The 26303-nt window shown below is 37.1% G+C and overlaps 1 protein-coding gene across 20 annotated transcripts in view; it reads right to left on the bottom strand.

The window, feature by feature from the left end:
* Window positions 1-26303, bottom strand: part of SCAPER (S-phase cyclin A associated protein in the ER) — a 553621-nt gene that overhangs the window by 256902 nt on the left and 270416 nt on the right. For all 20 annotated transcript variants that reach the window (XM_017960807.3, XM_021940762.2, XM_017960810.3 and 17 more), the window contains one exon: window positions 13603-13668. In XM_017960807.3, the coding sequence (XP_017816296.1) occupies window positions 13603-13668 (66 nt within the window). The remainder of the gene's footprint in view (window positions 1-13602; window positions 13669-26303) is intronic.

Genomic DNA, 26303 nt, shown 5'->3' with positions numbered 1-26303 from the left:
AAGTGAAAACAAAATAGAAAACAAAAAGATCGAATCTATACATTTTAAAGCAATTTTTGGAAAGGACCAATAAAAAACCACCTCTGAAAAGTTTACTCAAAAAAAAAAAAACAACAGAAGAAATTTCTAATACTAGTAAGAAAAACCAAAGAAAAAAATATATTGAGAATTAAAGAAAATGTTAATGTGGATACACAGAATAGAAGTTGAAAATTATGCATTTTATTTAAAAAGTAATGGCAGTATATATATTCCAAAATAAGAACAATGGTGTTCCATCATGAATGGGCGATGGATGTTGTCAAATAAGTTTTTTCTCTATCTAACGATATGTATGTGAGTTTTCTTATTTAGCCTGGTTATTTGATGGTTTTAAATTAGCATTTTATATGATTACATATTCTCTCTTAGCACATCAATTACAGTCATATGCTGTATAAGGATGTTTCACTGACAGACTGCATATATGACAGTGGTCCCAAAAGGTTATAATACTGTATTTTTTATGTATCTTTTCTATGTTTAGTTACGTTTAGATACACAAATATTTATCATTTTGTTACAATTGCCTATAGTATTCAGTACAGTAACATGGCATACAGGTTTGTAGCCTAAGAGCTATAGGCCATACCATATAGCTTAAGTGTATAGTAGGCTACACTATCTAGGTTTGTGTATGTATACTCTGATGTTCAAATAATGATGAAATTGCTTAAGGACACATTTCTCAGAACATATTTTCATTGTTAAGTGATGTATGACTGTATATTTCTTATTTCTACTTTCATAGTTGCAAACTAAGTTTGCAGAACACATTTATAATTATTCCAAGCCCAGTTTCAAATAACACTATACTGCTTCACAGGTAGTGCTGTGAAGTACCTTATAATAACAAAATATTCCTCATTCTGCCTTCTTATCCCTTCTATCATTGCTGTCATTCATTTCACTTAGAAATAAATATACAGTCATCCCTTGGTATATGTGTGAGATTGGTTCCAGGACCCCCATGTAAAGCAAATTCTGCACATATTCAAGTCCTGCAGTGGGCCCCTTGGAATCTGCAAATATGAAAAGTCAGCCCTCCATATCCATGAGTTTTATATCCTGAGAATACTGTATTTTCAATCCCTGTTTGGTTGAAAACATCTGCACATCATTGGGCTTGGGTAGTTCAAACTGATGCTGTTTAAGGGTCAACACATAAGCATACATAATAGAAAACATTGTTGCTATTATTGTTTTGAACAAACTGTTATCTGTTAAATTAATAAGAAAAATATGTTATTTTATCTATGTTTATTCATTCTTCAAAATTCTTCCTTTTGTTATACAGATCTGAGTTTCTGACCTGTATCATTTAACTTCTCTCTAAAGAACTTCTTTTAACATTTCCTGCAAGGCAAGTCTAATAGCAACAAATTCCCTCAATTTAGTTTATCTGAAAAAGTTTTTATTTCTTCATTTTTGAAGTGTAACTTTGCACAGTGCAGAATTTTAGGTTGGTGAGTTTTTTTCCTAATCTTTGCTCCCATATAGGTATGGTGCTTCTTTTCCCTTTGGTGTCTTTCAGGATTTTTCATTTCTCTTTGATTTACTGCAATTTGAATATGATAACACTCACAGGTAGAATTTTTTGTTTTTATTTTTTTGGGGAAGCATTTATCTTGCTTGGTGTTCTCCTATTCTCCAAACTTCCTGGATCTAGGATCTGGTGTCTGTCACTAATTTGGGGAAAATTCTCAGTCATCATTGTTTCAAATACTGCTTCTGTTCCTCCTCACTTTCTTTTCCCTTCTGATATCCCAACTACATGTATGTTATACCTTTTTGTAGTTGTCCCACGGTTTTAGATACTCTGTTCACTTTTTCCCCAGTCTTCTTTAAATTGCTTTTCACTTTTGGAAGTTACTATTCCTTTCATATAGTAACTTCCATATAGTATTCCTTGTCATATCCTCAAGTTGAAATTATTTCCTCAGCTATCTGGTCTACTAATGAGCCTGTCAACAGCAGTGTCCACTTCCGTTACCGTGTTTTTAAATTTTGGCATTTCTATTTTTATTGTTTCTTAGAATATTGGGCTGGGCACAATGGCTCTCACCTATAATCCCAGTGCCTTGGGAGGCTGAGGCAAGAGGACTGCTTGAGGCCAGGAGCTCAAGATCAGCCTGGACAACAATATAGTGAGATCTTGTCTCTTTTAAAAAAAAAAAAAAAAAAAAAAAAAAAAAACCTGGGCATGGTGGCATGTGCCTGTAGTCCTAACTCCTCAGGAGGCTGAGTTGGGAGTTGCCTGAGCCCAGGTGGCTGAGGTTACAGTAAGCTATGATCATGCCACTGCACTTCAGCCTGGGCAACAGAACGAGATCTTTGATTAAAAGGTCTCACTTTAAAAAATTTTATCTCCCAGCTTATATTATCTATGTGTCATTGCATGTTGTCCACTTTTTCCATTAATGCCCTAGCATATTATTCATAGTTGTTTAAATTTCTGATCCAGTAATTCCAACATTTTTGCTGTATTTGACTCTGAACCTGATGCTAGTTCAGTCTCCTCAAATTGCATTTTTTGCCTTTTAGTATATCCTGTCAGTTTTTTGAAAGATGGACATGATGTACTGGGTAAATGGAACTATGGTAGTAAATAAGCCTTTAGTAAAATCATGGTAAGAGGTGAAAGCAGGGTAAATGTTCTATAATTCTATGATTAGATTTCACTCTTTTGGTGAGCCTATGCAGCTTGACTGTTACTTTAACCAGTGCTTCTCTTTTTTTCCCCCTTATGTGGAAGAGCATGGCTAATGAACGTTTAAGAGTTGGGTTTTCCCATTTGACCAGGTAGAATTGGCTATGATAAAACCCCAGAAGGTTAGACTCTGGTGAAATAGCTTTTTCTTTCCTGAGGGCAGGGCTTGGTAAGAACGGAATGCTCTGACATAGTTTAAAATAATTACTTTTCCCCTCCCATGATGCCACTGTGGTGCTCAGTGGCCTACTCTACAGAGGACCCCAAGAGACTCTGCAACTGAGAAAACCACTGCCAGCATAGCCCTGTGTGCCCACTCCCAGCTTTCAACATCACTGACCCCACAGTTTATGTCTTCCCAAACCCCAGCTGAGTCACCCACCATCCTCTACACCCTAATGTCACCCCAGCCAGCACCACCATGCATGTCCCTCAAGAAATCCAGCATGACTATCACACAAGTCCACAATCAGCCCCAGACCTCATGCAAAATAGAAAGTTTTCCTGAAAGATTAGGAACAAGGCAAGGATGCCTACTAACACCATTGCTATTGAGTACAGTTCTGGAACTCCTAACTGGAGCAATTAAGCAAGAAAAATAAATAAAATGCATCCAATTTGGGAAAGAAGTAAAATAACTGGATATGACAAAATCACACACAAAGAAAACCATAAAGTTTCCAGAAAAAAATCATGATAGTATTAATAAACAAATTCAGTAAAGTTAAAATCAACATACAAAAGTCACTAAGATTTCTATATATAAACAACAAACTATCTAAAAGGGAAATTGGAAAAACAATTCCATTTACATTAACAAGAAAAACAAAAAATTAGTAATTAAAAAGGTAAAAGACTTATACACTGAAAAGTATAAAACACTGATTAGGGAAATTTAAAAAGACATAAATAAATGGACAGATACCCCATGTTCATGAATTGGAAGAATTAATATTGTTAAATTGACCATAATACCCGAAGTGATCTACATATTCAGTGCAACCCCTATAAAATTCCAAAACCATTTCTACAGAAATACAAATAACAATCCTAAAACGCAAATGGAACAACAATAGTCCCCAAATAGCTAAATCAATCTTGAGCAAAAAGAACAAAACTGGAGGCATCACACTTCCTGACTTTAAATTATATTACAAACTAATCAAAACAGTATGATAGTGGCATAAAAATAGACCTACAGACCAATAGAATAGAATAGAGAATTCATAAATAAGTCCACACATTCACAGTCAATTGATCTTTGACAAGGGCACCAAGAACATGCAATGGAGAAAGAACAGTTTCTTCAACATGGTGCTAGGAAAACAGAGTATCCTTGTGCAAAAAAATGAAATTGAACACCAGTCTCATACAATATACAAAAATCTTAAAACATAAAAAATGTAAGATTCGAAACTATAAAAGTCTTAGAAGAAAACATAAGAAAAAAATGAAAAAGAAATTGATAAATTTCTGGACACATACAGCTTCTCAAGACTGAACAAGAAAGAAATTGAATCTGTGAACAAACCAATAATGAGTTCTGAAATTGAGACAGTAATAGCCTACCATCCAAAAAAAAAAAAAAAAAAGCCCAGGACCAGAAGGATTCACAGCTGAAGTCTACCTGATGTACAAAGAAAAGCTGGTACTATTCCTACTGAAACTATTGCAAAAAACTGAGGAGGAGGGACTCTGCCTTAACAGATCCCATAAGGCCAGCATAATCTTGATGCCAAAACCTGGCAGATACTACAAAAAAAGAAAGCTTCAGGCAAACATCCATGATGAACACTGATGCAAAAATCCAAAATGAAATACTGGGTAAATGGAATCCAGTAGCACATCAAAAAGCTTATCCACCATGATCAAGTAGGCTTCAACCTCAGAATGCAAAGTTGGTTCAACAAAGCAAATCAATAAACATTATTCATCACATAAACAGAACTAAAGACAAAAACCACATGATTATCTCAATAGATGCAGAAATGGCTTTTGATAAAATTTAACATCCATTCATGTTAAAAACTCTCAATAAACTAGGTATTGAAGGAATATACCTCAAAATAATAAGAGCCATTTATAATAAACCCATAGTCAACATTGTATTAAACAGGCAAAACCTGGAAGCATATCCCTTGAAAGCCGGCACAAGACAAGAATGCCCTCTCTCACCACTCCTATTCAACATCGTACTGGAAGTTCTGGCTAGGGCAATCAGGCAAGAGAAAGAAATAAAGGGTATTCAAATAGGAATAGAGGAGAAACTCAAACTATCCCTGTTTGCAGATGACACGATTCTGTATTTAGAAAATCCCAGTCTCAGCCCAAAAAGCTGCTGCTGCTTTTTTTTTTTTAAGACAGGGTTTCACTCTGGTTGCCCAGGCTGGAGTGCAGTAGTGCAATCTTGGCTCACTGCAGCCTCGACTTCCCAGGCTCAGGTGATTCTTCCACCTCAGCCTCCTGAGTAGCTAGAACTACAGGTGAAAGCCACGATGTCTGGCTAATTTTTTTGTATTTTTAGTAAAGACAGGGTTTTGCTATGTTGCCCAGGATGGTCTCGAACTGAACTCAAGCAATCCGCCTGTTGTGGCCTACCAGAGTGTTGTGATTACAGGCACGAACCACTGTGCCCAACCCTCCAAAAGTTTCTTGAGCTGAAAAACAGCTTCACCAAAGTCTCAGGATACAAACTCAATGTGCAAAAATCACTGGTATTCCTATACACCAACAGTCAAGCTGACAGTCAAATCAGGAACTAACTCCCATTCCATATTGCCACAAAAAGAATAAAATACCTAGGAATACAGCTAACTAAGAGGTAAAATATCTCTACAAGGAAAACTGCAAGCCACTGCTCAAAGAAATCAGAGATGACACAAAGAAATGGAAAAACACTCCATGCCCATCCATAGGAAGATTCAATATCATTAAAATGGCCATACTGCTCAAAGCAATTTATTCAATTCAAAGCTATTCCCATTAAACTACCATTGATATTCTTCACAGAACTAAAAAAAAAAAAAAGCAAGCTATTTTAAAATTCATATGGAACCAAAAAAGAGCCCAAGTAGCCAAGGTAATCCTAAGCAAAAAGAGTAACATTGGAGGCATCATGCTACCTGACTTCAAACTATACTACAGGGGTACAGTAACCAAAACAGCATGGTACTGGTATAATACAGATACACAGACCAATGGAACAGAATAGAGAGCCCAGAAATAAGGCCATACACCTACAACTATCTGATCTTCAACAAACCTGACAAAAGCAAGCAATGGGAAAAGGATTCCCTATTCAATAAATGGTGCAGGGATAACTGGCTAGCCATATGCAGAAGACTGAAACTGGACCTTTTCCTTATAGCATGTACAAAAATTAACTCAAGATGGATTACAGACTTAAATGTAAAACCCAAAAGTATAAAAACCCTAGAAGACAACCTAGACAATACCATTTGGGACACAGGCATGGGCAAAGATTTCATGACAAAGATACCAAAAGCACTTGCAACAAAAGCAAACATTGACAAATGGTATCTCATTAAACTAAAGGGCTTCTGAACAGCAAAAGAAACTATCAACAGGGTAAACAGACAAACTACAGAATGGGAGAAAATTCTTGAAAACTATACATCCCACAAAATATCTGGCATATATAGGGAACTCAAATTTACAAGAAAAAAAAACCCGATTAAAAAGTGGGCAAAGGACATAAACAGACACTTTTCTAAAGAAGATATACATATGGCCAAAAATCATATGAAAAAAAGCTCCACATGACTGATCACTAGAGAAATGCAAATCAAAACCATAATGAGATACCATGTCATACCAATTAAAATGGCTATGATTTAAAAGTCAAAAAATCAAAGATGCTCGCAAGGTTGCAGAGAAAAAGAAATGCTTACACACTGTTGGTGGGAGTGTAAATTAGTTCAGCCACTGTGGAAGACAGTGTGGTGATTCCTCAAAGGGCCTAAAGACACAAATACCATTCAACACAGCAATCTCGTTACTGGATATATATCCAAAGGAATATAAATCATTCTATTATAAAGACATATGCACACACATATGTTCATCACCACACTATTCACAGTAACAAAGACATGGAATCAATTTAAATGCCCATGAATGATAGACTGGATAAAGAAAATGTGGTATGTATACACCATGGAATATAATACAGCCATAAAAAGGAATGAGATCATGTCCTATGCAGGGACATGGATGGTGCTGCAGGCCATTATCCTTAGCAAACTAACACAGGAAGAGAAAACCAAATATCCCATGTTCTCATTTATAAGTGGGAGCTAAAAGATAAGAACACATAGACACATAGAGGGGAACAACATACATTGGGGCCTGTTGGAGGATGGACGGTGGGAGGAGGGAGAAGACCAAGAAAAATAACTAAGGAGTACTAGGCTTAATACCTGGGTGATGAAATAGTCTGTACAACAAACCCCCACGACACAAGTTTACTACCTATGTAACAAACCTGCACTTGTAACCCTGAACTTAAAAGTGAAAAAACAAACAACAAAAACAAACAAACAAATGAAGACTCAATAGATTCACAAAGATAGATGTCATACAATGTGTATTCTCTGACCACAACAGGATGAAGTTAGAAATCTGTAACAAAAAAATCAACCTGAAAAATTCACAAATTTGTGAAAAATAACACATTTTTACACAACCAATGAATCACAAAAGTAGTCAAAGAAAAATCAGAAAATACAGACAAATGAAAATGAAAGCACAACATATCAAAATGTATGGGACACAGTGAAAGAAGGGGGACATTTATAAGCATTTACATTTAACAAAGTAGAAGAAGAAGAAAAATCTAAACCCAAAGCTTTATTATTTCCTTCAGAAAGAATAATAAAGATTAGTACAGGGATAAATGAAACAGAATTTTATAATAGAGAGAAAAATCAATGAAACCAACAGCTGGCTCTTCCATAAGACAATTAAACTGACACACCTTTAGCTAGATTGACTATGAAAATAAACTAATTGCTAAATTCAGAAATGAAAGTGGGCACATTACTACTGATTCTACATACCTAAGAAGGATTCAAAGAGAGTACTATTAACAACTGTATGGCAATAAATTGGATAACCTACACAAAACAGACCACTTCCTAGAAACCCAAAATATGTCAAAATCTAATGATGAAGAAATATAAGATCTAAAAGATATATAATTAAGTCGATTAGTAATCAAAATCTCTCATTAAAGAAAAGCCTTGGACTTGATGGATTCACTAGTGAATTCTACCAAGCACTTAAAGAAGATGTAATAGCACGCTGAGTGGGGCAGATTGCTTGAGCCCAAGAGTTCGAAAGCAGCCTGGGCTACATGGTAAGACCCCATCCCTACAAAAAAATACAAAAATTATCCGAGTTGGTGGCACACTCCTGTAGTCCCAAGCTACTTGGGAGGCTGAAGTGGGAGGATCCCTTGAATCCAGGAGGCAGAATTACAGTGAGCTGAGATCGCGCCACTGCACTCCAGCTTGGCTACAGAGCAAGAGTTCATCTCAAAAACAAAAATGTGTGTATGTGTATATACATATATAGACACACACACAAATGAGGCCAGGCACGGTGGCTCATGCCTGTAATCCCAGCACTCTGGGACACCAAGGTAGGCGGATCACAAGGTCAGCAGATTGAGACCATCCTGGCTAACATGGTGAAACTCCATCTCTACTAAAAATACAAAAAATTAGCTGGGCGTGGTGGCACACACCTGTAATCCCAGCTACTTGAGAGGCTGAGGCAGGAGAACTGCTTGAACCCAGGAGCTGGGGGTTGCAGTGAGCTGAGATCCCACCATTGCACTCCAGCCTGAGCGACAGAGCGAGACTCTGTCTGAAAAAGAGAAGAATATACAAATGTCCAAAAAGCACATGAAAAGATGTCCAACACCACTAATTGTTAGGTAAATGCAATCCGAAACTAAAATGAGATACTATCTCAACTATATGGATGGCTACCATCAAAAAAAGCAGAAAATAACAAGTACTGATGAGGATGTGGAGATATTGTTACTCTTGTGCAGAGCTGATGAGAATGTAAAAAATGGTATAGCTACCGTGTGCTGGTTCCTCAACATATTAATATCAAAAATAGATCTGTCATATCATCTAGCAATTCCACTTCTGGGTATATACAGAAAAGAATGAAAAGCAGGGACTCAAAGACATATTTGTATACCCATGTTCACAGCAGCATTATTCATAATTGCTAAATAGCGGAAGCAATCCAAATGTCTAACGACAGATTAATGGATAAGCAACACATATAGTGGAGTATTATTCTGCCCTAGCAAGGATGAATATTCTTATTCTTGGTGCAACATGGATAAATCTTGAGGATATCATGATAAATGAAATAAGCCTATCACAAAAAGACAAATACTGTATATTTACACTTATATGAGTTACCCAGAGTAGTCAATATCATAATAATAGAAAGTAGAATGGTGGTTGCCAAGTGCTAGGAACAGGAGGTATGGGAAATTATTGTTTAATGGGTATAGTTTTAGTTTTGTAAGATAAAAATAGTTCTGGAGATGGATGATGTAATAGCTACACAACAATATGAATGTACTTAATATCACTAAACTGTATTAATAATGAGTAAGATAGTAAATTTTGCTGTATGTATTTCATCACCATTTTAAAAAATGAAAAAAACATACATTGGTAGCCATCTATGTCTCCTAGATATAGTATAGATATGAAGTATTGATTACTTAATTTGCTTTCCTTGTTGATATATACAGTTTTGGGGAAGATGTATACAGAAATTTGAATTTAAGTAGCATTACTATCCTTTAAGGCCTCTTATCATTTTAATGGAAAAAGCTCATACTGTATCAAAATTAAAAGTTTGCAATCATCATAAGCATTTCCTCACAGCATTAAAATGTCTATAAATATAATTTTTAAAAATCCAATTAAGTAGTTTGGAATTTCAAAAGTAAAACAAATTGGGCACTTTTAACTTCCTTTTCCTTATATTACCTGATCATATCCAATATTTTTTCCTACCGATGAATGATCTTGCTCATATTAATTTATACAAGGTATTTATATATAACATGAGCTCTGTATCATTTTTGTTGTAAATATTTCTACCCCTCTTTTTTCTTTATGGTATTTAACCAAGCATAAAGTTTTCACTTTGATAGAGTCAAATTCATCAGTCTTTTCTTCTCTGACTCCTGTGTCTAGAAGTTTATTTAGAAGGGACTTTGACATTTCCTCTGTTTTCTTCTAGTGCTTTTACAGTTTCATGTTTTTATCATTACGTCTTTGATTAATCAGCAATTTAACTGCTAGAATAAGGAGTGAAAAGAGTATTCAACAACATTTACTGGCTAATCTTATCCTTTCCCTAATGACTTGGAATTCCACCTTTGTCATTGTATCAGTTATTACTTGCTGTGAAACAAACTGCCTCAAAACTCAGTGTCTTCAAACAACTATTTGCTCCGGGCAGTTTGATCTGGGCTCAGCTAGGTAATTCTTCTGGTCTCACCTAACGTAACCGGCTAGGTGCTAACTGGTCCTGGATGGCCTTGATCCCTTGTCTAGGGTTTTCAGAAGGGACAGCTGGGACAACTGAGCCTGTTCCTTCACGTGATTTCTCACTCACAAGGAGGCTGACCCAGGCTTCCTTACATGGCAGTTACCGAAGAATAAGAAAGTGCAGGTGAGAACAGAAACCATAGACCCATGAGGCTAAGGCTTGGAAGTCACATATCACTTCTACAGCTTTCAATGGGCTAAAACAAGTCACAGGTCCAGAAGTTCAAGAGGAAGGGAAACAGAGTCCACTTCTTGATAGGAGAAACAGCAAAGTTATACTGCAAAGGGGCATGTATTCAGAAAGGGCTCAACTTCTTCTGGCCATCTTTTGCAAATACTATATACCACAGTCATATATACTAAATTTCCTCAAGTATTTAGATGTATTTCTAGACTGTTTTAAAAATCTCCCCCAGCCGGGCGTTGACGGCTCATGCCTATAATCCCAGAACTTCGGGAGGCCAAGGCAGGCGGATCACTTGAGGTCAGGAGATCAAGACCAGTCTGGTCAACACTGGTGAAACCTCGTCTCTGCTAAAAATACAAAAATTAGCTGGGTGTGGTGGCAGGCGCCTGTGATCCCAGCTACTAGGGAGGCTGAGGCACGAGAATCACTTGAACCCAGGAGGAAGAGGTTGAGACTCTTAGAGTGAGTCTCACTCTAAGACTCTTAGAGTGAGTCTCACTCTAAGACTCTTAGAGATAGAGTGAGACTCTGTCTTAAACAACAACAACAACAACAACAACAACAAAAGAACACTCTTCCAACAATTTGCATTTTTATTCATGTGTGACTGCAGCTTTAAAATTTTATTAAATATCCATTAGCTGAGTCCTAACTCATATTCCTTCTTTCAAAAATTTTTCTTAGAAATTCTCAGACGTTTCTACATTCTCTTTAGAATGATTTTAGATCTATGAAAAAAAGGTTGCTATTTTATAGGAATTACATTACATTTGTAGGAATATTTATAGCAAACTTACTGTCCTGTGTCTTTTATCCAAGAATATGATCTGTCTTTCCATTTCCAAAAGTCTTTTATATCTCTTCTTAGCTTCTTAAGATTTTCTTTTAATAGATCCTTCACATTTTCTCTTAAGTTTACTCTTAAAGGTTGGGCATGGTGGCTCATGCCTATAATCCCAGCACTTTGGGAGGCTGAGGTCAGTGGACTGCCTGAGCGCAAGAGTTCGAGACCAAGCTGGGCAACGAGGTGAAACCCTGTCTCTACTAAAATACAAAAAATTAGCTGGGCATGGTGGCACAAATCTGTAGTCCCAGCTCCGTGGGAGGCTGAGGAATAAGAATTGCCTGAACCTGGGAGGTGTAGGTTGCAGTGAGCCTAGATCATGCCACTTCCCTCCAGACTGGGTAACAGAGCGAGACTCTTGTCTTCAAAAAAAAATATGTTAAGTTTTCTCTTAAATATTTTACTTCTTTTTATTGCTACTGTAAATATATTTATATTTTCTAAGTGGTTATTGCAAAGAAAGCTATTAATTTTTGTATGCTAGATATGCTGTTGTGTAGCTTCAGGCCAGTTACCCTCTCTAGAGCTTAGTTTCCCTAATTAACCTCAAAGAATTATTGTCAGGAATGAGTTAGCACACATAGAGTCTAGCATAAGGTAATGGCTCAGTAAATGTTACCTATTATTGTTATTATATTAATTTGGTAATCCACCATCCTACTGAATTGATTTCTCTTGTTGCTTCTACTAGTTTTTCACTCCATTCTCCTGGACTTTGTGATGTACGGTATCTTCATAATCTTGATAATTTTCTTACTTCTTTAATGTTTTATACGTATTTATTTTTTTATTGCAATGCCTAATACTTTCAGAACAATAATAAATAAAAGCAGTAAGCTGATGGGTATCTTTTGACAGGCAAGACTATTTCTAGTGTAAATGCAAATAATGGCTACATTAACATTCTATAGCATATGTACACCAACAAGTGGTTATGGATATTCCTCAACTTGGGGCACTTAAATTAAATTGTTTCTTGACTTTTTCACTGTTAAAGGTACCAGTAAAAGAGTCATCTATGCAAAATTAATGCAGGAACAGAAAACCAAACACCACATGTTCTCGCTTATAAAGGGGAGTTGAACAAGGAGAACACATAAACAGAGGGAGGGGAACAACACACGCTGGGGCCTGTCGAGGGGTGATGAGAGGAGGGAGAGCGTTGAGACAAATAGCTAATGCATGCTGGGCTTAATACCTAGGTGATGGGTTGATAGGTGCAGCAAACCACCATGACACATGTTTACCTATGAAACAAACCTGCACATCCTGCACATGTACTGCAGAACTTAAAATAAATATTTTTTTAAAAGAGTCATCTATGTATATAAATATCTGAGCACATTTTGCACTATTTCACTGAGCAGTCTTAGATCTGAATAAGACTTTCTAAACTGATAATGCACACTGCTTTTCAACAAGACCATATTAGTCTGTACTCCCTTCAATAGTGTTTGTGAGTACTTTTCTTACTGCAGCTCTACTGACAGTATTTTTAAGAGAAGCAAAATGATGATGCCTTTGTTTACCTAGCTATTGTTTAATTACATTTACACCTCAATGGTGAAGTCTGAAGTCTCATCTAAAATCTCGTGAGAATTGGCATTAGAGAACGCTAATTCTCTTTACAGACTGGCCTGCGGAACAATCCCTAAAGAGATCTCCTCAGAGCAAGCACCAGCACAGCCTTGCTTTGCCAGAACCTGATCTGTTAGAACAGGGATTCTCAACCTTGGCACTATTAACATTCCTCTCATCCCCGCTCGACAGGCCCCAGCATGTGTTGTTCCCCTCCCTCTGTTTATGTGTTCTCCTTGTTCAACTCCCCAAGTGTGAATACATAGGGTTTGGTTTTCTGTTCCTGCATTAATTTTGCACAGATGACTCTTTTACTGGTACTTTTCACAGTGAAAAAGTCACTGTTCTCTCTGTGAGGGTTGTCTTATACACTGAATAATATATAGCAGAATCCTAGGCCTCCACCCACATGATGCTAGCAGCCTCAAGTTGTGCTCACAAGAACTGTGCCCAGGCGCAGCCAAATATCCTCAGCAAACTCTCCTCTAGTTGGATACTACTGTGTTAACACAATGTTGTTCTAGAAATCAGAAACAAAGAACCTAATTACAGACATAACATGATGGTTGAGATACACTTCTGTTATAGGCATAGACTGAAGAAAAGGAGAACTAAAATGTGGAATACTCACTTTGCTTTATAAGGTGAATCAGATCCAGAATTTTTGGTTTCCATTAAACTCTCATATTCCTTAGCCCTGAAGAGAAAAAAGGTTTTAACACAGTTATTTCACTGCTAATTTTTATAATAAAGCAAAATGTTGGCTGTATTTTTCCCCTATTAAATTTAACACTCAGCCTATTAAATTTGGTGACTGAAGTGGCTGACTACCTATGTACCTCAAGAGTTATACAATGAAAAGATAAATACAGGTAAAGAATAATACAAAAAACAGTCATTTAATTTTAGAAATAACTAAAAAGGCAGTGGAAATAACTTGACCAGATTCTCAAAGATTTGTTTTGTTTTTGTTTTTTATACTGACTAAATACCAAAGGTTCAGAAAATTTGAGATACTTCTCTGCCCCTTTCTAACTAGGCTCCAGCTTGCCTAAACTAGTAGGTGACAGTCATCAAGCTGGTCACTTATCTAAGATAGTTCTCACTATAGCAATCCATTAATGTTGACTTAATTTGTATACTTCTCTTTTTGGAGAAAAAAAAAGAGGAAAATGTCAATTTAAATGTTAACTGCTCATCCAAAGGATCCTGTTGTCAAAGAATTCATCCAGTGATCTATGAAAAAATTACCCACAACGTAAAACAATCTAGAGAGTAATGACAGGTGAAAAAAAAATACTCCTACCTAAAAAAGTGAGAACGATGCAAATTACAATAGCTTTAATGAGGAAAAAAGCAAACTAGACAGGTGATTCTTTGGAATAAAGAAATATCTAAATTGGAATAAAATATGAAATTACACATTTTTTCAACTAAAGTATGCTCATTGCCATCAGCCTAAATATTACGATATTTATAAATATAAAGATTTTTACAAATATAAACATTTTGCATGTCAAAATGGAGAAATAACTACTTGATAGCTGCAAGTAATTGTGACCTCATCTGAAAGGTGGGAAAAGTAACAATTATGCATGCTGGAGTATGTTCCAAGCATTGTGCTGACTATTGTACATTCAACAGTATCACAAGTATCTAAAAATTCAATATGGTATTATCCCTATGATATGATTTAGATATTTGTCCCCTGCACATCTCATGTAGAAATGTGATCCCCAATGTTGGAGGTGGGGTCCAGTGAAAGGTGGCTGGATCACAAGGGTGGATCTCTCATGAATAGCGAGGTATCCTCCTTACAGGAATGAATAATAATGAGTTCATATGACATCCAATTGTTTAAGAGTGTGGCATCTCACCCTGTGAGCATTTTTGTATGTCTCTTGGTTGACTGTACGTCTTCTTTTGAGAAGTGTCTGTTCATGTCCTTTGCCCACCTTTCAATGGCTTTATTTGTTTTTTGCTTATTCAATTGTCTAAGTTCCTTATAGATTCTGGATATTAAACCTTTGGATGCATAGTTTCTGAAATATTTTCTCCCATTCTGTAGGTTATCTGTTCACTCTGTTGACAGTTTCTTTTGCTGTGCAGAAGCTCTTTAATTAGGTCTCGCTTGTCAGTTTTTGTGTTTATTGCAATTGCTTTTGAGGACTTAGTCATAAATTCATTGCCAAGGCCACTGTCCAGAATGGTATTCCCTAGGCTTTCCTCTAGGAATTTTATAGTTTAGAGGTCTTACCTTTAAATCTTTCATTCATCTTGAGTTAACTTTTGTATATGATGAAATGTAGGGGTCTAATTTATTTATTCTGCATATGGCTAGCCAGTTATTTCAGCACCATTTATTAAATAAAGAGTCCTTTCTTCATTGCTTATTTTTGTCAACTTTACCAAAGATCAGATGGCTATAGATGTGCTGCATTATTTCTGGGTTCTCTATTCTGTTCCACCGGTCTTAAGTGTCTGGTTTTGTACCAGTACCATGTGCTGTCTTGGTTACTGTAGACTTATAGTATAGTTTGAAATTGGGTAATGTAATGCCTCCTGTTTTGCTCTTTTTGCTTAGGATTGCTTTGGCTCTTCAGGCTCTTTTATGGCTCCATATGCATTTTAGAATAGCTTTTCATAATTTTGTAAAAAATGATATTGATAAACAAAGACCATATGATCATCTCAACAGATGCAGAAGCAGCTTTCAATAAAATCCAACATCCCTTCATGATAAAAAAAAAACAAAAAACAAAAAACAAAAAAAAAAACAACCCTCAACAGACTAAGAATTGAAGGAACATACCTCAAAATAATAAAAGTCATCTATGGCAACCCCATAGCCAATCCCATAGTGGATGAGCAAAAGCTGGAAGCATTTCCCTGAAGAACAGGAACATGACAAGGATGTCCACTCTCACCACTCCTACATATTGCAAGTCCTAGCCAGAGTAATCATCAAGAGAAATAAAAGGCATTCAAACAGGAAAATAAGTTAAATTATCTCTCTTCACTGACAATATGATTCTATACCTAGAAAACTCTAAAGACTCTGCCAAAAGGCTCCTAGAACTGATAAGACGACTTCAGTGAAGTTTCAGGATACAAAATCAATGTACAAAAATCAGTAGCATTTCTATACAACAATAACATTGAAGGTGAGAGCCGAATCAAGAATACAATCCCATTTACAATGGCCACACATACATAAAAATAAGATACCTAAGAATACATTTAAACCAAGGAAGTGAAAGATCTCTAGAACGAGGACTATAAAAGATTACTGAAATAAATCATATATGATACAAATAAATAAAAAAACATTCCATATGGGCTCATGGATTGGAAGAATCAATATCATTAAAATGGCTGCCCAAAGTAACCTGTAGATTCAATACTATTCCTATCAAGTTACCTTTCATTTTTTCTTCACCTTCTGGGACACTGCAAATTTGAGTATTTTGTGACCTTATGATGTTGCATATGTCACATACGCTGTTTTTCAGTTGTAAACAGCATCAGTGGTATATGTGATTTCCTCAGTGACTTATGGCAGGGTTGTTAGTGAAGGTTCTGGTGAAGTTTTGCTGGGGATGGGGACACCTCAAGTCCCAGTAGTGGCAGCAGGGGGCCAAATGTACTTGTTCTTAGGCTCCACAATGACAAACACTGATACCAGTGTTAGCAGGTCCAGGTGAGCAAGTCCAGGCAGCTTGCTCTGGTGACAGGGGTGGCAACAATGGGCTAGTGAGGAAGGTGGGTTCTGGGGCCATGGTATGGGTAATGGCAGTAGCATTGGTATGAATAACCTCTGGATCCCAAGTAATTCACACTCATGTTGTTGGTGGTAGCCTTCATGGGCTGGCAGTCTAGTCCCCAGGCTTGCAGGTGGATGAATCCCCACCTGCAATGACAGGTTGGGTGGGCTTTCCCTTAATCCCCCAGAATGAATACTCAGGTACCAATAATGGCGAACTGGGCTGGGCAGTCCCCAGGCCTCTGAGTAACATGCTTGGTTACTGGGGGTGTGGAGATGAGCTGGGTGGATCTGTTGTCAGGCACTCTGGTGGTATGTGTAGGTGCTAGCTTTGGTAGGCTGGCATGGGGTAATACTCAGGACTAACGCAGAATGCTTGGGTGAGCATGGCAGTGGCTGCACTGCAGCCCCACTACTAGGGAGAGTGAAGTTGCTCTCAGTAGCAGCACCCATATGCAGGCAGCTGGGAAGCATGCACATTGCTTGTGCATTGGCCCCAGGTTCAGCGGCCCACAGTGGTGGCTGCTGTTGGCAGGGAAGTTCATTCTCGGACGTATGAAGATGTTACAGTGGCCTCACCGCTAGGGGCAGTAGAGTCTTTGCCAATGGCTCTTACTTCATCCCTGGAGGCAGAGGCCAACTGTGGTGCTGGCAGGGGGTAGGGAATGTCAGCAGGGTTTGAGTTACGGAAATGCAGAAGCTGTTGGATCCCTGGGCAGAATGTACCTCTGGTAGGAGCCGGACTGTGATTGTGGCACCTTTCTGTAGCTGCTCAGGGCTCAGGGGTATGTGAGGCCCAAGCATGGACTCCCTCTCTGGAACAATACCTTTATGTGGTCTCCAAGTAGGTTCTTATGTTAGTTGCAGGGGCTTTCCCATGGCTGGATGCAGGAGTCCGCGGTGGGAATATAGACTGTTGCGGATCACGCACTTCCTTTCCCCATACTGGGGAGCCTCTGCAGGCTCCCAGCTGAACAGGCTACCTCACTTTCCTCTCCTATCTTGCTTTAGGTCAGAGGTGTCCAATCTTTTGGCTTCCCTGGCCACAGTGGAAGAAGAAGAACTGCTTTGGGCCACACATAGAATACACTGACAGTAACGATAGCTGATGAGCTTTAAAAAAAAAAAAATCACAAAAAAAATCTCATAATGCTTTAAGAAAGTTTGCGAATTTGTGTTTGGCCGCACTCAAAGCCATCCTGGGCCACATGTGGCCTGCAGGATGTGCATTGCACAAGCTTGCTTTAGGTGTCTCCTGTCACTTCGCAGTTGAATGCCAGTATTCTCGGATGATCTGTTCAAAGTGTGATTATCTACTCACTATTTTGGTTCTTTGTCGTGGAGGAGGCACACACTAGATGCCTCTAGTCAACCATCCGGAAGCACCTCCCATTTGATTCACTTTTAGCATTCAATTAAATATTTATTTCCAGAGTTTTGACTCTTCATAAACTATAGTATGGGGGGGATACAAAGAGGTATATACATAATGAGAATATTCAAGAAACTTAGTCTGCAGAAGGAAGAAGATGACATAACAGCATAGAAAGATACATAATTCCAGCCACGTTCGGTGGCTTACGACTGTAATCCTAGCACTTTGCAAGGCTGAGGCAGGTGGATCACTTGAGGTCAGGAGTTCGAGACCAGCCTGGCCAATGTGGCAAAGCCCTGTCTCTACTAAAAATACAAAAATTAGCTGGGTGTGTGGCGCGTGCCTGTAATCCCAGCTAATTAGGTGGCTGAAACATGAGAATCATTTGAACCTGGGAGGCGGAGGTTGCAATGAGCCAAGAATTACGGCACTGCACTCCAGCCTGGATAACAGAGAGAGACTCTGTCTCAAACAAAACAAACAAACAAACAAAAACATAATTCCATGGGGTAGAGTAAGTGACAGGTAAGTAATGTGATATGCTCATTTCCAGCTAAGTTTCCTGAAGGAAATGGAATGTGTACTCTCTTGAAAGTCAGAGGGTCTCTGAATACAAAAGAAATGGCATTACTACCAGAGAAAACTGAGTAAACAATGCTGAACATAAGGAAAAATACAAGTTATGCTTAGAACATTGTGGAGACCCATTTGGTCAGAGCAAAAGATTAAAATGTGAGAATAGCAAGAGATAAGGTTGAAAGAATCCTTTCAGATATACTGCCACAATTACAATCTGATGATTTGCTTTTTAGATGATTGTCTACTTTGGTAAGATTTAAAATTTTATTGGTGTAGTGTTGTACATTGCATTTACTCATTATTAATCTCAATATCATCTTGGTTATACTCCCTCTCAGTCATAATGTGGGATATATGTACGCTCCATTTTATTTTTTATTAGCTTTTTTGCAGGCTATTTTACAAATCTTCTTAAGAAATTAAATCTCTATTTTTTTATCTTTATAAAAAATAGTATATTGTAAGTGTCACATGTGTATCTGTTAAATAAAACTAAGTAAATCCATCTATCTTGTTTTCCATGGGGGTGATAACAATATCGTTCTAGCTCCTTGAGTTATTTACATCATTTCTACATCAACTGACAACAAAATCATTTAAAGCAAAAGTTTCATTCTGAGCAAAGCTTTGGTAACATCCTGTAAGTTTCATACTGTCATAAATTTCAAATAATCTATAGTTTTCACTTTGATTTACTCCTAACAATTCATATTGAAAATGTTTTCTTTTTGTCACCCTTGCTTCCAAAAAAATGTTTTATTCTATGATTTGAAAAAAATTTGGTCAGTTTCATGGAGATATGATTTCCATACAATAAAAATTTTTAAATTTGTGTATAATTCAATGAGTTTTCACTATTATGTACCCCAGTATAACCAAAATCACAATCATGATATGAAAGATTTCCACTACACCACAAAGTTCTCTTTTGTCTCTTTCTAGTCAATCTCTTCCCCTACTTCTTGCTCCTAGAAATCAGCCATCTGTTTTCTACCAGTAAGGCTTTCTAGAATATACAATTATTACAACCATACACCATATTGTCTCTAAATTAATTCATTTAGCATAAAGCTCTTGCCATTCATTTAAACTGTTGAATGTATCACTAGTTCATTTCTTTTAATTGCTTAATAATGTTCAACTGTTCGAACAGGCAACATACAGAATGGGAGAAAATTTTTGCAATCTACTCATCTGACAAAGCGCTAATATCCAGAATCTAAAGAACTCAAATAAACTTAAAAGAAAAAAAACAACTCCATCAAAAAGTGGGCAAAGAATATGAACAGATACTTCTTAAAAGAAGACATTTATGCAGCCAACAGACCCATGAAAACATGCTCATCATCACTGGCCATCAGAGAAATGCAAATCAAAACCACAGTGAGATACCATCTCACACCAGTTAGAATGGCCATCATTAAAATGTCAGGAAACAACAGGTGCTGGAGAGGATGCGGAGAAACAGGAACACTTTTACACTGTTGGTGGGACTGTAAACTAGTTCAACCACTGTGGAAGACAGTGTGGCAATTCCTCAAGAATCTAGAACTAGAAATACCATTTGACCCAGCCATCCCATTACTGGGTATATACCCAAAGGATTATAAATCATGCTGCTATAAAGACACATGCACACATATGTTTATTGTGGCACTATTCACAATAGCAAAGACTTGGAACCAACCCAAATGTCCATTGATGATAGATGGATTAAGAAACTGTGGCACATATACACCATGGAATACTATGCAGCCATAAAAAAAAGATGAGTTCATGTCCTTTGTAAGGACATGGATTCAGCTGGAAACCATCATTCTCAGCAAACTATTGCAAGGACAAAAAAAACAAACACTGCATGTTCTCACTCATAGATGGAAATTGAACAATGAGACTACTTGGACACAGGAAGGGGAACATCACACACCAGGGCCTGTCATGGGGTGGGGGGAGCGGGGAGGGTTAGCATTAGGAGATATACCTAATGTAAATGACGAGTTAATGGGTGCAGCACGCCAACATGGCACATGTATACATATGTAACAAACCTGCACATTATGCACACGTACCCTAGAACTTAAAGTATAATAAAAAAAGATTATAATTTCCCTCACTATTTATCCAGTGAAACAAGTAAACAAAGAGACAACATAGCACACAAAAAAATAATGTTCCACTGTTCAGACACCTGAAAATTTGTTTATCCACTCACAAGTTAGACATTTCACTTTTTTCCAGATTAGGATTACTATGAATAAAGCTACTATGAAAATTTGCAGACAAGTCCTTGGGTGAAAAATGTTTTCATTTGTCACAGATAAATTACCTAGGAGTGGGTCACGTAATAAGCATGTACTTAACTTTAAATGACCAAAGTATTTTCTGAACTTTAAATGACCAAAGTATTTTCTGAAGTAATCATTCCAATTTGCATTTCTAACAGTAAAGTATGAAAGTTACAGTTGCTTTAGTCCTGGCCAATACTTGGTTTGGCCAATCTTTTTAATTTTAGAAATTCCTGTGGGTGTATAGTGGTATCTCACTGTGGTTTAATTTGCAATTTCCTAATAATGATTTAAACAACCTACTATGTGGGTATTTGCTGTTCGTACATCTTCTCTAGCTAAGTGTATTCCAATTTTTTGCTGTGTTAAAATCATTGTTTATTTTCAGAGGTGGTGGTGAGGTGGGGCTTTGATCTATTGTAATAAATTTCTAGTTTTATTGATTTATGCACAATGAATATATAATTTCCATTTCAGAATTAGAGGAATTAGAATTCTTGGTCTTTTGTGTTTTGTTGTTTGTTCATGTTTTATAAATGTTCCATGGAAATGTATTTTTTAAAATATGTATGGTCTACTGGCAGACATCAAAGCTTGGCAATAAACACCTGGACATATTTCTGGACTCTCAATTCTAATGGACTAGAATATAATAGAATATAGATTAATAATTTATATGTCTATCCTTATGTTAAGGTAACAGTTAATTACTATAGGTTTGTAATAAGTTTTGAAATTGAGTAATTCAGTCCTCTTTGTTCTTCTTTTTCAAGATTGTTTTGGCTACTAGGAGGTCTCTTGTAATTCTATGTAATTTTTTTTTTAAATTTTAAGCTCTGGGGTACATGTGTACGATGTGCAGGTTTGTTACATTGGTAAATGTGTGCCATGGTGGTTTCATGCACCTATCAATCCATCACCTAGGTATTAAACCCAGCATGCATTAGCTATTTCTCCTAATGCTCTCCCACCCCAAACCACACCCTCTGACAGGCCCCAGTGTGTGCTGCTCCCCTCCCTGTGTCCATGTGTTCTCATTGTTCAGCTCCCACTTATAACTGAGAGCATGTGGTATTTGGTTTTCTGTTCCTGTGTTAGTTTGCTGAGGATAATGGCTTCCAGGTCCATCCATGTCCCAGGAAAGAACATGATCTCATTCCTTTTTATGGCTGCATAGTATTCATTCCATGGTGTATATGTCCCACATTTTCTTTATCCAGTTTATCACTGATGGGTATTTGGTTTGATTCCATGTCTTTTTTATTGTGAATAGTGCTGTAATGAACATATGCATGCATGTACCTTTGTAACAGAATGATTTTTATTCCTTTGGGTATATACCCAATAATGAGATTGCTGGGTAAAATGGTATTTCTGGTGCTAGATCTTTAAGAAATCACCACAGTCTTCCACAATGGTTGAACTAATTTGCATTTCCACCAACAATGTAAAAGCGTTCCTATTTCTCTACAACCTCATTAGCCTCTGTTGCTTCTTGACTTTTTAATAATTGCCATTCTGATATGAATCTCATTGTGGTTTTGATTTGCATTTCTCTAATGATCAATGACGTTGAGCTTTTCTTCATAGGTTTGTTGGCTGCATGAATGTCTTCTTTTGAGAAGTGTCTGCTTATGTCCTTGGCCCACTTTTTAATGGTGTTGTTTTTATTTCTTGTAGATTCTAGATATTAGGCCTTTATCAGATGCATAGATTGCAAAAATGTTCTCCTACTCTGTAGGTTGCCTCTTTGCTCTGATAGTTTATTTTGCTGTGCAGAGGCTCTTTAGTTTAATTCGATCTCATTTGTCAATTTTTTCTTCTGTTGCACTTGCTTTTTCCAATTTCGTCATGTTTTGCCCATGCCTATGTCCCGAATGGTACCACCCTGGTTGTCTTCCAGAGTTTTTATAGTTTTGGGTTTTACATTTAAGTCTTTAATTTTTGTATACGGTATAAGGAAAAGGTCCAGTTTCAATCTTCTGCATATGGCTAGCCAATTATTCCATCACTATTCATTGAATAGGGAATCCTTTTCCCATTGCTTTTGTCATGTTTGTCAAAGATCAGTTTGCCAGTATTTATTCAGTTTGCCAGTATTTATTGAGAATAATCATTGCATTGGTGTTCATCAGCAATATTGGCTGAAGTTTTCTTTTTTTGTTGTATCTGTGCCAGGTTTTGGTATAAGGATGGTACTGGCCTCATAGAATTGTAGTTGTAGGTGTGTGGCCTTATTTCTGGGCTCTCTATTCTGTTCCATTGGTCAAGGCGTCTGTTTATGTACCGGTACCACACTGTTTTCGTTACTGTAGCCCTGTAATATAGTTTGAAGTTGGGTAGTGTGATGTCTCCAGCTTTGTTCTTTTAGCTTATGATTGTCTTGGCTATACAAGCTTTTTGGATCCATATGAATTTTAAAATATTTTATTCTAATTCTGTGACAAATGTCAATGATATTTTAATGGGAATAGCATTGAAATTACAAATTACTTTGAGTACTATGGCCATTTGAACAATACTGATTCTTCCTATTTGTGAGCATTGAATGTTTTTCCATTTGTTTGTGTCTGCTCTGATTTCCTTGAGCAGTGGTCTGTAGTTATCCTTGAAGAGGTCCTTCACTTCCCTTGTTAGCTGTATTCCTAGGTATTTTATTCTCTTTGGAGAAATTGAGAGTTGCAGTTCATCCATGATTTGGCTCTCTGCTTGCCTAATGTTGGTGTATAGGAATGCTTATGACTTTTGCATATTGATTTTGTATCCTGAGACTTTGCTGACATTGCTTATCAGCTTAAGAAGCTTTTGGGCTGAGACAATGGGGTTTTCTAGATATAGGATCACGTCATCTGCAAACTAAGACACTCTGACTTCCTCTCTTCCTATTTGAATACACTTTATTTCTTTCTCTTGCCTGACGGCTCTGGCCGGAACTTCTAAAACTATGTGGAATAGGAGTGGTGAGAGAAGGCATCCTTGTCTTGGGCCAATTTTCAAGTGGAATGCTTCTAGCTTCTGCCCATTCAGTATGATATTGGCTGTGGGTATGTCATAAATGGTTCTTATTATTATGAAGTATGTTCCTTCAATACTTAGTTTATTGAGAGTTTTTGACATGAAGGAATGTTGAATTTTATCAAAGGCCTTTTCTGCATCTATTGAGATAATCATGTGGTTTTTGTCTTTAGATCTGTTTATGTGATGAATTATGTTTATTGATTTGCATATGTTGAAGCAGTCTTGCATCCCAGGGATGAAGTCAACTTGATCGTGGTGGATAAGCTTTTTCATGTGCTGCTGTATTCAGTTTGCCAGTATTTATTGAGAATAATCATTGCATTGGTGTTCATCAGCAATATTGGCTGAAGTTTTCTTTTTTTGTTGTATCTGTGCCAGGTTTTGGTATAAGGATGGTACTGGCCTCATAGAATGCGTTAGGGAGGAGTCCCTCCCTTTCAATTTTTTGGAATAGTTTCAATAGGAATAGTACCAGTTCTTCTTTGTACTTCTAGTAGAATTCAGCTATAAATCCATCTGGTCTTGGGTTTTTTTGTTTGTTTGTTTGGTTGGTAGGCTATTTATCACCTGCCTCAATTTCAGAACTTGTTATTTGTCTATTTAGGGACTCAACTTCTTCCTGGTTCAGCCTTCAGAGGGCGTTTGTGTCCAGGAATTTATCCATTACTTCTAGATTTTGTAGTTTATTTGCATAGAGGTATTTATAGTATTCTCTGATGGTGGGGTCTACACAGTATATAGTACCGTGGAAACACAGTATTCTCTATTTCTGTGGGGTCACTGGTGATATCCCATTTATCATTTTTTATTGTGTCTATTTGATTCTTCTCTATTTTCTTCTTTATTCATCTAGCTATCTATCTACCTACTTCATCGGTTTTTCCAAAAAACCAGCCCCTGATTCACTGATTTTTTTGAAGGATTTTTTGCATCTCTGTCTCCTTCAGTTCTGCTCTGAGTTTAGTCATTTCTTTTCTTCTCCTAGCTTTGGGGTTTGTTTGCTCTTGGTTCTCTAGTTCTTTTCGTTGTGATGTTAGGGTGTTGATTTGAGATCTTTCTAGCTTTTTGATGTGAGTATTTAGCACTATAAATTTCCCTCTTAACACTGGTTTAGCTGTGTCCCAGAGATTCTGGCACGTTGTCTCTTTGTTCTCATTGGTTTCAAAGAATTTCTTAATTTCTGCCTTAATTTCATTATTTACCCAGCAGTCATTCAGGAGCAGGTTGTTCAATTTCCATGAAGCCATGTGGTTTTCAGTCAGTTTCTTAATCTTGAGTTCTAATTTGATTGCGCTGTGGTCTGAGAGACTGTTATTATTTCAGTTCTTTTGCATTTGCTGAAGAGTGATTTACTTCCAATTATGTGATCAATTTTACAGTAAGTGCAATGAGGCACCAAGAAGAATGTATATTCTGTTGTTTTGGGGTAGAGAATTCTGTAGATATCTATCAGGTCCACTTGATCGAGAGCTGAGTTCAACTCCTGAACATTTTTGTTAATTTTCTGTCTTGATGATCTAATATTGACAGTGGAGTGCCAAAGTCGCCCACTATTATTGTGTGGGACTCTAAGTCTCTTTGTAGGTCTCTAAGAACTTGTTTTATGAATTTGGGTACTCCTATACTGGGTGCATAGACATTTAGGACAGTTAGCTCTTCTTGTGGAATTGACTCATTTATCATTACGTAATGCCCTTGTCTTTTTTGATTTTTGTTGGTTTAAAGTCTGTTTTGTCAGAAACTAAGATTGCAACCCCTGCTTTTTTGTTTTCCATTTGCTTGGTAAATTTTCCTCCATTCTTTTATTTTCAGTCTATGTGTGTCTTTGCATGTGAGATGGAGCTCTTGAATGCAGCACACTGATGGATCTTGACTCTTTATGAAGCTTGCCCTTCTGCGTCTTTTAATTTGGGCATTTAGCCCATTTACATTTAAGGTCAATATTGTTACATGTGGATTTTATCCTGTCATCATGATGCTTGCTGGCTATTTTGCAGACTTCTTTATGTAGTCGCTTCATGTCACTGGTCTGTGTACATCAGCATGTTTTTGTAGTGGCTGGTAATGTTTTTTCCTTTTGAAATTTAGTGCTTCCTTTAGGAGCTCCTGCAAGGCAGGCCTGGTGGTGACAAATTCCTTCAGCATTTGCTTGTCTGAAAAAGATTTTACTTCTCCTTCACTAATGAAGTGTAGTTTGGCCGGATATGAAATTTTAGGTTGGATGTTCTTTAAGAATGATGAACACTGACCACCAGTCTCTTCTGGTTTGTAGAATTTCTGCTGAGATGTCTGCTTTTAGTCTCATGGGCTTC

Source organism: Papio anubis, chromosome 7 (assembly GCF_008728515.1).
Source record: "Papio anubis isolate 15944 chromosome 7, Panubis1.0, whole genome shotgun sequence".
Classification (NCBI taxonomy): domain Eukaryota; kingdom Metazoa; phylum Chordata; class Mammalia; order Primates; family Cercopithecidae; genus Papio; species Papio anubis.
The sequence above is the reverse complement of the archived record's forward strand: the minus strand, read 5'-3'. Positions and strand labels throughout refer to the sequence as shown.